The sequence below is a fragment of the Hyperolius riggenbachi genome, chromosome 2, assembly GCF_040937935.1.
Source record: "Hyperolius riggenbachi isolate aHypRig1 chromosome 2, aHypRig1.pri, whole genome shotgun sequence".
Classification (NCBI taxonomy): Eukaryota; Metazoa; Chordata; class Amphibia; order Anura; family Hyperoliidae; genus Hyperolius; species Hyperolius riggenbachi.
The window spans coordinates 264,594,638-264,611,894 of record NC_090647.1 but is presented as its reverse complement, the minus strand read 5'-3'; the positions used below and the strand labels follow the sequence as shown (position 1 = coordinate 264,611,894).

Below are 17,257 nucleotides of genomic sequence, written 5' to 3'. Positions count from 1 at the left end.
CACTGTGTCCTCTACTCTCCTACCTATGTACATATATGCAGCACCGGGTCCTCTACTCCCCTACCTATGTACATATGTGCAGCATCGGGTCCTCTACTCTCCTACCTATGTACATAAATGCAGCACCGGGTCCTCTACTCTCCTACCTATGTACATATATGCAGCACCGGGTCCTCTACTCTCCTACCTATGTACATATATGCAGCACTGGGTCCACTACTCTCCTACCTATGTACATATATGCAGCACTGGGTCCTCTACTCCCCTACCTATGTACATATATGCAGTACCGGGCCCTCTACTCTCCTACCTATGTAAATATATGCAGCACTGGGTCCTCTACTCTCCTACCTATGTCCATATATGCAGCACCAGGTCCTCTACTCCAACCTATGTACATATATGCAGCACCGGGTCCAACACTCTCCTACCTATGTACATATATGCAGCACCGGGTCCACTACTCTCCTTCCTATGTACATATATGCAGCATTGTGTCCTCTACGCTCCTACCTATGTACATATATGCAGCACTAGATCCTCTACTCTCCTACCTATGTACATATATGCAGCACCGGGTCCTCTACTCTACTACCTATGTACATATATGAAGCACTAGATCCTCTACTCTCCTACCTATGTACATACATGCAGCACCGGGTCCTCTACTCTCCTACCTATGTCCATATATGCAGCACTAGATCCTCTACTCTCCTACCTATGTACATATATGCAGCACTGGGTCCTCTACTCTCCTACCTATGTCCATATATGCAGCACCGGGTCCTCTACTCTCCTACCTATGTACATATATGCAGCACCGGGTCCTCTACTCTCCTACCTATGTCCATATATGCAGCACCGGGTCCTCTACTCTCCTACCTATGTACATATATGCAGCACTGTGTCCTCTACTCTCCTACCTATGTACATATATGCAGCACTGTGTCCTCTACTCTCCTACCTATGTACATATATGCAGCACTGGGTCCTCTACTCTCCTACCTATGTCCATATATGCAGCACCGGGTCCTCTACTCTCCTACCTATGTACATATATGCAGCACTGGGTCCACTACTCTCCTACCTATGTACATATATGCAGCACTGTGTCCTCTACTCTCCTACCTATGTACATATATGCAGCACCGGGTCCTCTACTCCCCTACCTATGTACATATGTGCAGCATCGGGTCCTCTACTCTCCTACCTATGTACATAAATGCAGCACCGGGTCCTCTACTCTCCTACCTATGTACATATATGCAGCACCGGGTCCTCTACTCTCCTACCTATGTACATATATGCAGCACTGGGTCCACTACTCTCCTACCTATGTACATATATGCAGCATTGTGTCCTCTACTCTCCTACCTATGTACATATATGCAGCACTGGGTCCTCTACTCCCCTACCTATGTACATATATGCAGTACCGGGCCCTCTACTCTCCTACCTATGTACATATATGCAGCACTGGGTCCTCTACTCTCCTACCTATGTCCATATATGCAGCACCAGGTCCTCTACTCCTACCTATGTACATATATGCAGCACCGGGTCCACTACTCTCCTACCTATGTACATATATGCAGCATTGTGTCCTCTACGCTCCTACCTATGTACATATATGCAGCACTAGATCCTCTACTCTCCTACCTATGTACATATATGCAGCATTGTGTCCTCTACTCTCCTACCTATGTACATATATGCAGCATTGTGTCCTCTACTCTCCTACCTATGTACATATATGCAGCACCAGGTCCTCTACTCTCCTACCTATGTACATATATGCAGCACCGGGTCCTCTACTCTCCTACCTATGTCCATATATGCAGCACCAGGTCCTCTACTCCTACCTATGTACATATATGCAGCACCGGGTCCTCTACTCTCCTACCTATGTACATATATGCAGCACTAGGTCCACTACTCTCCTACCTATGTACATATATGCAGTACCGGGCCCTCTACTCTCCTACCTATGTACATATATGCAGCACTGGGTCCTCTACTCTCCTACCTATGTCCATATATGCAGCACCAGGTCCTCTACTCCTACCTATGTACATATATGCAGCACCGGGTCCACTACTCTCCTACCTATGTACATATATGCAGCATTGTGTCCTCTACGCTCCTACCTATGTACATATATGCAGCACCGGGTCCTCTACTCTCCTACCTATGTCCATATATGCAGCACCAGGTCCTCTACTCCTACCTATGTACATATATGCAGCACCGGGTCCTCTACTCTCCTACCTATGTACATATATGCAGCACTAGGTCCACTACTCTCCTACCTATGTACATATATGCAGTACCGGGCACTCTACTCTCCTACCTATGTACATATATGCAGCACTGGGTCCTCTACTCTCCTACCTATGTCCATATATGCAGCACCAGGTCCTCTACTCCTACCTATGTACATATATGCAGCACCGGGTCCACTACTCTCCTACCTATGTACATATATGCAGCATTGTGTCCTCTACGCTCCTACCTATGTACATATATGCAGCACCGGGTCCTCTACTCCCCTACCTATGTACATATGTGCAGCATCGGGTCCTCTACTCTCCTACCTATGTACATATATGCAGCACCGGGTCCTCTACTCTCCTACCTATGTACATATATGCAGCACCGGGTCCTCTACTCTCCTACCTATGTACATATATGCAGCACTGGGTCCACTACTCTCCTACCTATGTACATATATGCAGCACCGGGTCCTCTACTCTCCTACCTATGTACATATATGCAGCACCGGGTCCTCTACTCTCCTACCTATGTACATATATGCAGCACCAGGTCCTCTACTCCTACCTATGTACATATATGCAGCACCGGGTCCTCTACTCTCCTACCTATGTACATATATGCAGCACTGGGTCCACTACTCTCCTACCTATGTACATAAATGCAGCACCGGGTCCTCTACTCCCCTACCTATGTACATATGTGCAGCATCGGGTCCTCTACTCTCCTACCTATGTACATATATTCAGCACCGGGTCCTCTACTCTCCTACCTATGTACATATATGCAGCACCGGGTCCTCTACTCTCCTACCTATGTACATATATGCAGCACTGGGTCCACTACTCTCCTACCTATGTACATATATGCAGCACTGGGTCCACTACTCTCCTACCTATGTACATATATGCAGCACCAGGTCCTCTACTCCCCTACCTATGTACATATGTGCAGCATCGGGTCCTCTACTCTCCTACCTATGTACATATATGCAGCACCGGGTCCTCTACTCTCCTACCTATGTACATATATGCAGCACCGGGTCCTCTACTCTCCTACCTATGTACATATATGCAGCACCAGGTCCTCTACTCCTACCTATGTACATATATGCAGCACCGGGTCCTCTACTCTCCTACCTATGTACATATATGCAGCACTGGGTCCACTACTCTCCTACCTATGTACATATATGCAGCATTGTGTCCTCTACTCTCCTACCTATGTACATATATGCAGCACTGGGTCCACTACTCTCCTACCTATGTACATATATGCAGCACTGGGTCCACTACTCTCCTACCTATGTACATATATGCAGCACTGTGTCCTCTACTCTCCTACCTATGTACATATATGCAGCACCGGGTCCTCTACTCCCCTACCTATGTACATAAATGCAGCATCGGGTCCTCTACTCTCCTACCTATGTACATAAATGCAGCACCGGGTCCTCTACTCCCCTACCTATGTACATATATGCAGCACTGGATCCTCTACTCTCCTACCTATGTACATATATGCAGAGCAGCAGATCACACATATGAGTCCAACTTTTGTTGATTACTACATCATTTTTCCTGTTTTTTCAGAAAAATGGATGATTCTTGTACTGAACCTTGACCAGATTTTTAGATTTATAAGATCAAGCAGAATAATCAATCAAATTTTTTTGATGAATTTTTTTTTCAATTGAGCGGTGTATGACCGCCTTAAAAAGGCAAATAAAAGGGCAAACAGCTCTCTTTTCACGCTTTTCATTAATGTTCCCAATTATCTTCATGTGAATAAATACTTACATTTATACTATCACACAGGTGGAATGGGGCAAGTACGACCATGATTTGTGAAACCAAAGTAACAACATTCCTTAAAAAGAAAAAAAAAAAAAAATCTGTGAAATTTTACATGGAAGAATTGATGCATAAATATTTGTATACAATGATATGACATTTTCATTTTCTAACAACTACATCTTTGTAGACAATTTATTTATATGATTCCAGTAGGCTGTGCTGACTTACTGTGAGCCAACATTGTAAAGACTCAACCCTCTGCTAACATGTGCAAACTGGGTGCCTACTAATACATCCTAACCACTTTGCATCTAGACCTTGTTTCCCCCTTGGACCAGAGCAGTTTTGACATTTTAGCTATGTCCCTATTAAATCAGCAATAACTTTATCCCTACTTATGACACCTAACTGAAATATATATCATTTTTTTTTCAAGACTAACTAGGCTTTCATTGAATGGCATTTTTCCCCTTAAACAATTTTGTTTTATATGCATTTTAATGGGAATAATGAGGGAAAAACTAAAAAAAAGCACATTATTTTTAATGGTAAAAAAAAATCTATCTTATTGGTTCAGGAAACATATATTCATTTTCACCAATTAGTGCTGCATCAGATAGGTTTGGCACAGGAACAAGCCCAATCCTGCACAGCTGTGCTTCAGCTACAAGATGTATATCTATGTCCTCGTGGCTTAGATGAAGTCACAGTGGACGTAGATATACTGTAGTGGTAGATAAAGTAGTTAATGTAAGCCTGAAATGAGGAGTATTTGGAGGGTGCCATGTTTATTTCCTTTTAAACAATACCAGCTCCCTAGGAATCCTGTTGACCTCTTTGGGCTTGATTCTCTAACCGGCACTAAGCCGGTTAGTGTGCTTTATCACTTAGTGGGCACAAACTACAGAGCTAACCTTATCTGAGGTTAGTGTGCCTTATCTGAGTTAGTGTGCCTTATCTGAACTTAGTGCCCCTTAAGTAGCTTTGTGCACACTAAAAGACGCACAAAGCTACACCACACACTGCACTGCGCACAGTGTGCACAGCGTTATGCGCCAATCTTTTTGCGCGGTGCGACGATAACATCGCACCTGCTATACTGTACATGATGCGACTTTAAGGTTGCATAGGATGCGACCTAAACGGCGCATCAGTGCACCGTTATCGTCGCATCCTATGTGATCTTTTGGTAACATCATATACAGTACAGCGGGGGCGACGTTGTCGTCGCAACACACACAAAGATCGGCGCATTACGCTGTGCGCGCTGTGCATGGTGCAGTGCGCGATGTAGCTTTGTGCATCTTTTAGTGTGCACAAAGCTACTTAAGGGGCACTAATTTCAGATAAGGCACACTAACCTCAGATAAGGCACACTAACTCAGATAAGGCACACTAACTCAAATAAGGCACACTAACCTCAGATAAGGCACACTAACCTCAGATAAGGCACACTAACCTCAGATAATGCACACTAACTCAGATAAGGCACACTAACCTCAGATAAGGCACACAAATTTAGATAAGGCACACTAACTCAGATAAGGCACACTAACCTCAGATAAGGCACACTAACCTCAGATAGGGCACACTAACCTCAGATAATGCACACTAACTCAGATAATGCACACTAACTCAGATAAGGCACACTAACCTCAGATAAGGCACACTAACGTCAGATAAGGCACACTAACCGTCTTAGCGCCGGTTAGTGAATCAAGGCCTTTGCAGAATTATCTGAATCCCACACCTGAAACAAGCATGCGTCTAATCCAGTCAGACTTCAGTCAGAGACATCAGTTCTGCATGCTAGTTCAGGGTCTATGGCTAATAGTATTAAATGCAGGGGATCAACAGGATAGCCAAGCCATGTATGCCTTAAGTTTAGATATCAGAACTGACCTCCTAGCTTATGCTGAATACTCACAGCGGCGATGTAGGAAGATGCGCAGTGATGTCCCTCCACTATGATTACTCCCAGATGCATCTTCATGCGGGGTTACGCGACGGGAGCGAGCGAGATTTCAAGTGATCGCGGTACTTTGCACAGTGTCATCGGGGATCTTAAAGATTCAATCTGCCATGATGGTTGTTATCGGTGCACACCACTAAACATTGTTAGCATGAATGTTCTCCTATACCCACGTCGCAAGATCACGGAAATGATCGTTCGTCGCTTAACAAATTCCTGACCGTCAGAAAAATCGTTGGGAAAATTGTGTGGTGTGTGCGCAGCTTTATTTATACAAACAGGCTGCCTGCAAATTAATTAGCAGACTGAGTGCAGACTTCAGGTGTCCTTTAATGTTTACAGTTGCTTAGCAGACAGGTGTGCTTACATGGTGGGACCTCAGCACTGGGGTAGACAAAGGAGGATGTGTCCAATCTATCTTTTGAATACTAATGTGCCACCCCTTCCTATAGGAAACCATGTTTAGCACAGTGAGCTGATACAGTAGCCTCTAGTAATAATGTAGCACTAATAAATGATTGCGGGCTTTTTTTAGGCATTGGCAATTAGGGAGATGATCAGGGTACCTCCCACTGGAGGGGCCCCAAAGAACTACACCAAGCTTACTTTCTTTATGGAATTATTATACACAACTGATGGCTAAATAAGGGAAAGGAGGGACTGAAACTGTGGTGCAAGTATGGCACTAAACAAGCATGGTAAAACACCTATCCAGATGAGTTATTTTCTAACACCTAACCAAGAAAGTTGGTCTTTGGTTTAACAATGGTGTGGCAGAAGGTACTAATGAAAAGGAATGACTGAGCCTGCCATGGCCAGGTTAGCTAATCCCTGACTGGTGCAGGGAGTCTGTGAACCAAGTTAGAAAATCTTGCCGCACCATTGAAAGTGACTTTGGTGGGGAGGGTGTCATTGACTGCAGGGTGCAGAGTGGCACAGCAGAGAGGTAGTTGAGAGTATTTAACTCACCTTTCCAGGTGCTGCATCCTACAGACCTTCCGTTGGAATTCAGGCATGCAGCTTGTTCGTGCTGACATCATTACACAGACATTGGTGTGGAAAGCCCTGGGAGCCAGAAGATGATCTCCCATTTCCCAGAGTTCCCCACATCAAAGTGTGAATGATAACATCAGTGGGAACATGCCTGAAGCCAGAAACAATGCCTGTAGGATGGAGTGCACAATCAGTTGAGCTAAATGGCTATAAAAGTACTTTGTTCTCCGCCTTACTCTTCATGCTGGAAGCCGTGCACTGCGTCATCATTCCTACTTCATAGCAACAGAATTACAGCCTAGCAAAACAACATGTCCTGAGGGCTGTGGGCAACAATAACAGTCCATAGGTATGCACCTATAGGCTGTGGATAGCTCACTTTTACTATTAATTTTATTTATAATGAGTTCAGATCCAGTTTGTGTTCTACCGTACTTTTCTCAAGCAGATATACTTCTCAGTAGTTTTGGTCAGTTTGATACTCCTAAGGACAGCTGGGGAATAGTGAATGAGGTGCTAATAGTTCCAAGCAGATGCAAATTTTATGGTAATTTTATTCAAATTTATGGGGCTTGATAATGGACAGATCAAATGTAAGCTGCATACATGTGCATACAATTGACAGAAATTTGCATCAGCTCAGAACTATTTGCTTCTCATTGACCATTCTTAGTTCAGCTATGTGATAGAATAAGATGTGTTAACAATACTACTGAATAACAAGGAGCTTTTCCAGTAAAAGGTAGCATTACATATACAACTTACAATGTTACTCACTTGTCATTTGTAAATACATAACCCATGACATTTCTCAGTGCAAGCAGAGTGGTAACGACCAGCAAGCAACCAAATGCTGAAAGATAAGAGGCAAAGGTAAGGCTAAAAAATAATTTAGTATTTGATTTTATCATCATGTAATTCAGTGGTCCCCAACCTTTTTGAAGTCGTGATACATCACCCAGTGGGACAGTTAGAGCCCCCGCCAATTTGGAATAATTGCACAGCACCGACAATTTGCTCCAGGCATTATAGCCGTAGTGCATCCTCCCCCCCCCCAAAAAAAAAACAAACGCTCTCAGACTCAGTATAGGTAGGTAGGTATAGGTACACTCGGTATAGGCAGTGAGGTGTTAGTGCCCAATGTAGGTAGCCAGGTGTTGGTCCCCCCAGTATAGGTAATATGGTTAGAGCCCTTAGTATAGGTAGCCAAGCATAGGTGCCCCCGGTATAGGAAGTCAGGTGTAGGTGCCCCTCAGCATAGGCAGCCAAGCATAGGTGCCCCCAGTATAGGAAGTCAGGTGTAGGAGGACCCCGTATATGTAGCGAGGCATAAATGCCTCAAGTATAGGTTGTCAGGTGTAAGAGCCCTCAGTGGCATAGGCTTGCGGCTGACTTACCAACTCCACTCGTTCCAGCATTGATGTCACTCTTCTCTCCCCGCCTCCACTCTGACTGGAGTTAGAGCAGAGCTACAAGAAAATGGCTGCCGATGTCCGCATTTGAGGGACACATGGATTCCACTCAGTATCAGCAGATTCTGGAGACCAATGTCAAGGAATCAGTGGCAAAGCTGAAACTGCATCGGGGCTGGATCATTCAACAAGACAACAACCCTAAACACTGCTCAAAATTCGCTAAGGCATTCATGCAGAGGAACAAGTACAATGTTCTGGAATGGCCATCTCAGTCCCCAGACCTGAATATAATAGAACATCTGTGGTGTTAGTTAAAGAGAGCTGTCTATGCTCATAAGCCATCAAATCTGAATGAACTAGAGATGTTTTGTAAAGAGGAATGGTCTAAAATACCTTCAACCAGAATCCAGACTCTCATTGGAACCTACAGGAAGTGTTTAGAGGCTGTAATTTTTGCAAAATGAGGTTCTGCTAAATATTGATTTCATTTATTTTCTGTGGTGCCCAAATGTATGCACCTGCCTAATTTTGTTTGAACAATTATTGCATTGCACACTTTCTGTAAATACAATAAAATTCATTTTACTTCTCAAATATCACTGTGTGTGTCTCCTATATGATATATTTAACTGACATTTTTTATTGTAACAACCAACGATTTATACAGGAAAATCATGATGATTAACAAGGTTGCCCAAACTTTCGCATCCCACTGTATATGTTTATCTCATCATGTCGCATGTCACTTCAGGTACACATTAAGGTGCCACTCACCTAGAAGGTTGAACCATACCATCAATTGAAATTCACTAACTGTGATTAGGTGGCAGATGGTTGTGTTAATAGCTTTCCAGCTAACTGACATTGGTTGATGACTTCCATTTGCTAGCCTTGCATTAAATATCTGAATAAGCGATACATGTAAGCTGAATTGTTAACTAAATTCAATTGGAAACAGAAACACTGGGTGGATTGTCTTCTATATTTAATCTAATGACATGAAACAGATTTCTGAATTAACAGATATCATATAAGGCAAGGAAAATGAATGTATTCAGGTAAAGATAAGTGTGGAAAGTTATCTTGTTTTCCACCCTTCTACAACACAGAAAAAAATCACTTAGTTATAGTGTATTTATCACTTGTCTTGCTTAGATACTTACCTGTGCAAATATATACTACTTTACAAGACTTTTTAGCTTGCTCTACATCTCCAGATCCTAAAGCATGTCCTATTCTTACATTGACTGCTGTGGCAAAACCATTTGGAAGCTGTAAAGTTAAAATGTCACATGAATAAGTCATTAAGCAAACATTATTATATATTTTTCGGACTACAAGATCCTCCGGACTATAAAACACACCTAGGTTTAGAGGACAAAAAACAGGGAAAAAGAAATATACTAAGCCTGGTGCCTCCATGGTGCAGGGGCATCTTATGGACCATTTCCCCCCATTTCTTATTGGTTACTCTGGCGCCCGGATACTTGGACCCCCCACTACATCAGGCACTTTTATTGACCCGAGGGAGCGGCTATCGGCCGTGAAACGCGTTGTCTAGTCCACCAATAAAATTGACTTCATAACTTTGAACCTCTATTTGTGTCTATACCCTGCTAAACATCAATAAGGTAGGACGACTTTACCTTCTTATTATTGAATTCTACCATATAGAATTTTACATAGAATTTATCCTAGTGATATAGCTGTCACCACAAACCTTCACCGGGTGCCTCCTACCTGTTTTAAATATAGTTGATACCCCTTATGCATTAAGGGTGAAGAGTCGAGGGCTCTTGACTGACGAATCATTTTTTGGAGCAGCGACCACCTATGAACCAAAAGGCCGAGTGGGGATGGTTTTTCCCCACCTGCGATTATGAGTGGTTGCCTCTACTGCAACCCACCTTTGTGAGTATAATCTCAATTGTTTTTGAATACACCCTGATCCACTAACAATATTGCACCAGATTGGGCTCCCGGATCTTTCTGTGCTTTCTCCTTCCTTGCTACCCCCCATTTATTATGTTCCTCTTGTGCCTTACTTGTACCTCTTGTGCCCCCATGTCCTCTTCTGTCCCCCTTTGTCCTCTTCTGTCCTCCTGTGTCCTTCTTTGCCCTTCTTTGTCCTCCTCTGTCCTCCTGTTTCCTCCTCTGCCCACCTCTGTCCTCCTCTGCCCCTTGTGTTCTCCTCTGCCACCCTGTGTCCTTCTCTGTCCCCCTGTGTTATTTTTTGCCCCCTGTGTCCTCCTTTATCACCCTGTGTCCTTCTTTGTCCCTAAGTCCTTCTCTGCCCCATGTGTCCTCCTCTGTCCCTATGTGTCCTCCTCAGCCCTCTTGTGTCCTCCTATGTCCCCCTGTGTCCTTCCTGGCCTCCCTGTTTCATCCTGTGTCCTTCTTTGCCCCGTGTCCTCCTCTTCCCCTGTATCATCCTCTACCTCCCTGTGTCATCCTCTGTCCCCCTATGTCCTCTTCTGACCCTCGTGTCCTTTTCAACCTCCCTGTGTCCTCCTGTGTCCTTCTTTGCCCCGTGTCCTCCTCTGTCCCCCCCTGTGATCTCTTCTGTCAATCTGTGACCCCCCCTGTGTCCTCCTCTGCCCCCTGTGTCCTTCTTTGCCCCTGGAGTATTGTACATACAGTCAGGTGCATACTGCTCCCGATCAGCTGGTGTGGAAGTAGCTGCATAAAGAGAGGCTTCAACAGGCTTCGGGAAAACCTCTGATAGGTCACTGCTACTAAGTTAGTGCAGTGATTGGCCCCAGTGACGGAACATAATCCTGCCGTAAAATGATCAGCTCCAGTTAAGAACGGGAGCAGTGGACGGCCATGATTGGAGTGTCTGGGAAAGGGCTAATCGCCTGACTCATAGATGACTTCCCAAAACCTGTTGAAACCTTTCCATGTGCGGCTGCTTCTGCACCAGCTGATAGAATCGGCGTGCACCTGTCCCCACCATACCTCTGCAGCTTTAGGGTACTTACCACTGCTAGACTGGCAGCAGTGATTGGCATCTGCAATATGAAGGTATTTGTGTGGGGATACCTTTGCGCCAGTCCGCATTATATTTTTTGGACTATAAGACGCACTGGCTTTTTTTTGTGGGAGAAAAAGCGCATCTTATAGTACAAAAAAATATGGTACGTGCTGTACCCTTTATGAAAGACAGGATTTGCTGAGTGTCCCCCTGTTGTGGATGACATCATCTTGAGTACCCTCTGTCACATATATATTTGTTAGGAACATTCTATAGCTGTGGAGTAAGGCCTCGTTCACATTACAGGCTTGATTCACTAAAGCGTGATAACTGCTATCACAACGTTATCAAGCAATTTGCCGCGCGCAAGGGTTTGCGTGCGAACGGCGTTACTTTGTGTGATCAGCGAAGGTTTGCGTGCAATCACGGGCAATTTTCACGTGAAAAGTGCCCGTGATCGCACGCAAATCTGTGATAGCAGTTATCACTCTTTAGTGAATCAAGCCCTACATGCGTTGCCGTCCGTATTTCGGCATGATGTTCACACTGCATGCGTCGCGGACCAGTGCTGTCCACGAACGCATGCTGCACGCATTTTTAGCCCAAACGCATGGCTGTCCCATTCACTACGGTGAATGGGAATCAGCCACACAACGCATGCAAACGCAGATGGGGTTGCAGTTCCGATCGCACGGCCATCTGCGTTGGTAATGTGACCAGGGCGTAATGCTCTTCAAACATTCATCTATGATTTTGTTTAGCTACAAAAATACTTTTTCTGGTGTGTTTATTAGTTATTAATGAAAAAAAAAAAGTATAATCCCAAAACATACTATGATAATTTGCCGCAACAAGTTTAAGCATAACCAAAGTTAAACACGTGTGCTGCATCTACCTTTCTGCCCTTAAAAGGCTGAGTGTTTGTGGCCAGAAAAACTAGGCAAATGTTTGGAAAGACTAGGCAGGTTATAGAACCTCTGAGCCTACCATACTTTTTGCTCCAGAAATATGACACAAAATTAGATGACTTCTCCCCAATGACATGGGAATTCCATTTTTTATAGTTCTCATTACAAAATACTGTATGTCCTAATTGGAGCTTCGTGTACCTATCTAGGGGTTCATTTGTGTAGGGATGGGGAGTGAGGGCAAAGCTTTCCACTTAAGATAAACGTTACAAAGAGGTCCCAGTGTTTGGAACTTTATAAGAGTTTAAAAAGGTACAAAAAGTGAGTTTCTTACCAGTAGCGTCAGTATTACCAACTCCATCGATACGGCTTGTCCTCCAAGCTCCACAACATTGATAAGTCCTAAAGAGGTATTTTAAACTGTGACTATGTGTAAGTCAATTTATTTTTCAATTTTAGAGTAAATCGGTTCACATTTTCTGTTTATTCGTTGGTAAGTTGCCACAGTAAGCACTGTATGTTTGTTAATAATAATAATAATAATAATGGGTTGGCACGGTGAACCACAGCCTCCTAAATATTGTTGCAGGCAGTGTGAGGTACATAGTGTTTTGTTTTGTTTTTTATTTGGGAAAAAAAACACAATAGTGGACCCTATTCAACAATTTTTTCAGCTGAATTTTTGTGACAGGTGTTGCTTTCGCAACTTATCAATAAAAATACTTTTTAAGCCCTCAGCAAGCAAGACAATGGTCTCAATTCTGGTAGGGTTTTCAAACAAATTACCTCATGTACAGTAATTTACCTCATGAGGTAATAACTTTTAACAATTCTGGTAGGTTTTAGACATGTTTTACATCATGCGTTAAATTATGAGGTAATTTGCATTAATTTTACCGAAAATAGCTATTCTCATGGAAATTAGGGGGCATGTTAGCACATAATTTAGTGATCAGTTTACGACCTGCTTGTATCTGGAGGTAAAGTTAATTTGTATGCATTTTGCAGTTTTTAGTGGAGTTCCTATTGCTGTTTTTAGTGGCGTTTCTATTTGGGCTGTGTAATAGAAAAGAATAGTAGAAATAAAACTCCAAATATTTATTAGATTTTTGTTTATAGGGGATGCCTATAAATATACTTTTCATAGGTTGCTACATACCGGTAATCAAATACACCTTCCCCCCCTCAAAAAAAAAAACATCTTCCAAAGACTATCCTAACTTATGGAAGACAATTAAAGATTACTTTTATTTATTTACTGCATGCTTACTGCTGAAATACTGCAAGTTTTACCGCACTTTATGCATTTACCGCACGTTTTACTGCATGTTCGGAAATACAGAAAAAACTTTCAGAATTGCTAAAAAGAGAAAAATACCGCATGAGGTATTTTACCTACAAAAAAATATTTACCTCACATAGCTACCAGAATTGAGGCCAATATGTTAGTTTGATGTTCGTTTTTTACCTACTTTTTAGTCCTTTTTAATTGTCCTGCACTGAAAAGTTTTATTATAGGTAAGATTATAATTTATCTCCTGGGAGTCGCAGAGAAACGCAGACAGCCCCTTCCCCTGAATGTGGTCACCATTCAGGTAAATGCGCCAAAAGTTCCCTCCATATTTTTCACTCTCTAAGGCCAGGTACCTGGCTTCTGCACTGGATGCCCTGGTGCTCTTGGCTCGGTGGCATAGTGGATAGCAATGGGCCACAGGCTTGAATCCCAGCCCAGGCACTATCTGCACAGAGTTTGTATGTTCTCCCTGTGTCTGTGTGGGTTTCCCCTGGGCTCCCTGTTTTGCTCCCACATCCCAAGAACCTACAGATAAGTTAATTGGCTTATCTCTAAATTGGTCCTAGACTATGATGAACATACAGAAGATATAAGCACTATAAAAATACTAAATAATAATAATCAGCTCTCTTCACAGAACACAACTGAACACCCTTTCACACTGGCCCCTCTTCTTGATCAGCAGACAATCCGGTAAACATACAGGTGGGCTACACTGCTGACCCCTCCGAATAAATATTGCTTATCACGCCCAACTCCTCTAGATGTTATGAGTAGGTAAATAGGCATGTCCTATTGTCTACATTTCTGAATAGATTTCTTCCATGTAGAGACAACACTAAGCTAAAGAGGGCATTGCCCAGTAATCAAAGCTGTTCGGGCCCATTCACACTGAGACGATTAGCGGGCGTTTACCACTAATCACTAAGCACTAGTGCAATAAAAAGTATAGGGCAGTGATCTCACTGCTGCGATCGCCGGCGATTCATGATTATCGAACACAAACACGGTGCATGCAGTGCTTTCTCGCAATTACAATGTTAAAACTATTCATGATCGCTCAAAAATTGCGAGAAAGTACAGAGAAAAATATGCGTTTACCGCACAAAATCGCGGCAGCAAAATGCTAGCACTAATTGTTAGTGTTTTGCAATCGTAAATGTGAACGGGCCCTTAATGAGGCCATTTGAGGACAGTCAGATTTTAATAACTCCTAGTACAAATAACTACTAAATCAAGAAAATTTAAATAAAAAGCAGTTAATGAGCAGGACAGCTATTTTTCTGTGAATGGCAGAATATTACTCTGTAGTTTATAGAAGCACAAGAAAACAGACACACCATGGCAATACAATGCTCCTACTGTTTGTTCCTTCACAAATTTCACTCCCTGTCTAGTATAAAAAGAAAAGGATTGAAATCAGTGTATAAATGTAACTTTAAAGATAAAGGGAACCAACCTGCTAGGAAAACCCCAATTTCCAAGCTCCACAATTCTGTGCAAATCATCAGCATACTAGGTATGGCCAGACGTAGAAATAGACCCCATTCCTGAAGACAGTCCATGGACCAACCTTAAAGGGAACCTGAAGTGAGTAAAATTATTTAAAATAAACGCATGACGTAGCTGCAAATGAATATTACATACTAACCTCACCATCAGTTCCTCTCAGAAGCTCACCATTTTCTTCTTACAGTGATCCCTTCCAGTTCTGACAATATTTTGTCAGAACTGAAATATACCAGTTGCTGTCAGTTATATATCCAGCAGCTGGCAGTTACAACTGAATGTGCAAGGTAATGCCCATGTTTCCCTATGGCTCAAGTGGGTGATATTACAGTTTAACAGTGTGCTGACCAGGAAGCTGTTATGGGGTAATGGCCATTTTCAAAATAGAGGACTGAGAATTCCATTGATCACAGTGGACAAACAGGACGCAAGAAAGGAGAAAGAGATTGAGTAGACTACACGGGAGGTAAGTATGACCTGTGTATGGTTATTTTTACTTTTTATTTTCAGTTCAGGTTCTCTTTAAAACATATAAACAAAATGCACATTTAGCTATAAATAGCAGCTGTTTCAACAAATTACAAAAATATAATTGTAATGTTCTTGCGTAGGAGCAGTGGTGCTCACTGCCAGGTCGTGATCACGCTTATGCGTGGATTCATGACCATTTTGACGCATTCCGCCTTGGACACGCTAAGCCGTGAATAGATTTTCAACCACGAAAATCTGCTTCGGCTTCGACGTGAATGCGGACAGAAATCCGCATTCACGCTCGTGAAACCCGGCGCTGAAGTCGTGGTTAGCAGAAATGCGTCAAACTATGCGGAAGTGACACATTGCAGGCCAATCAGAGGGCCCCAGCCCTGTGCTACTACTACTACCACCAGTATGTTGCCATGGTCCTTCTGTGCTGCTGAACTGACCGCCCGCATTGTCCTCCTCCTCCTGACTCAGTCGCTTCCACCAATGTACTCTGTCTGCGTTCACACTGCCCGGGTCACCGGGTGTATTTAATTTTTTGGCCAGCACAATGACACTGTGCTACTACTACTACCACCAGTATGTTGGCATGGTCCTTCTGTGCTGCTGCTGCTGAACTGACCGCCCGCATTGTCCTCCTCCTCCTGACTCAGTCGCTTCCCGCTGCTGCACTCTGCGTTCACACTGCCCGGGTCACTGGGTGCATTTAAATTTTTGGCCAGCACTATGACGCTGTGCTGCTACTACTACCACCAGTATGTTGCCATGGTCCTTCTGTGCTGCTGCTGCTGCTGCTGCTGAACTGAACGCCCGCTTTGTCCTCCTCCTCCTCCTGACTCAGTCGCTACCATGGTACCACCAATGCACTCTGTCCGCGTTATCACTGCCCGGGTCACCGGGTGCATTTAATTTTTTGGCCAGCACTATGACACTGTGCTACTACTACTACCACCAGTATGTTGCCATGGTCCTTCTGTGCTGCTGAACTGACCGCCCGCATTGTCCTCCTCCTCCTGACTCAGTCGCTTCCACCAATGTACTCTGCCTGCGTTCACACTGCCCGGGTCACCGGGTGCATTTAATTTTTTGGCCAGCACTATGACGCTGTGCTGCTACTACTACCACCAGTATGTTGCCATGGTCCTTCTGTGCTGCTGAATTGACCGCCCGCATTGTCCTCCTCCTCCTGACTCACTCGCTTCCACCAATGTACTCTGTCTGCGTTCACACTGCCCGGGTCACCGGGTGCATTTAATTTTTTGGCCAGCACTATGACGCTGTGCTGCTACTACTACCACCAGTATGTTGCCATGGTCCTTCTGTGCTGCTGAATTGACCGCCCGCATTGTCCTCCTCCTCCTGACTCACTCGCTTCCACCAATGTACTCTGTCTGCGTTCACACTGCCCGGGTCACCGGGTGCATTTAATTTTTTGGCCAGCACTATGACGCTGTGCTGCTACTACTACTACCAGTATGTTGCCGTGGTCCTTCTGTGCTGCTGAACTGACCGCCCGCATAGTCCTTCTCCTGACTCAGTCGCTACCACCACTGCACTCTGCGTTCACACTGCCCGTGTCCACTGACAACTCTGCTGCGATGTCATTGCTAATTGCTGCAAAAAAAAAAATAAAAAATTACAAAAA

At 43.8% G+C, this 17,257-nt stretch overlaps 1 protein-coding gene across 1 annotated transcript in view; it reads right to left on the bottom strand.

The window, feature by feature from the left end:
* LOC137544961 (multidrug and toxin extrusion protein 2-like) overlaps positions 1-17,257 on the bottom strand; it is a 113,354-nt gene that overhangs the window by 59,588 nt on the left and 36,509 nt on the right. Inside the window, exons 8-12 of the mRNA XM_068266059.1 lie at positions 15,083-15,196; positions 12,664-12,731; positions 9,611-9,719; positions 7,810-7,885; positions 4,067-4,140 (exon numbers count right to left, since the gene is read on the bottom strand). Coding sequence (XP_068122160.1) covers positions 4,067-4,140; positions 7,810-7,885; positions 9,611-9,719; positions 12,664-12,731; positions 15,083-15,196 — 441 coding nt within the window. The remainder of the gene's footprint in view (positions 1-4,066; positions 4,141-7,809; positions 7,886-9,610; positions 9,720-12,663; positions 12,732-15,082; positions 15,197-17,257) is intronic.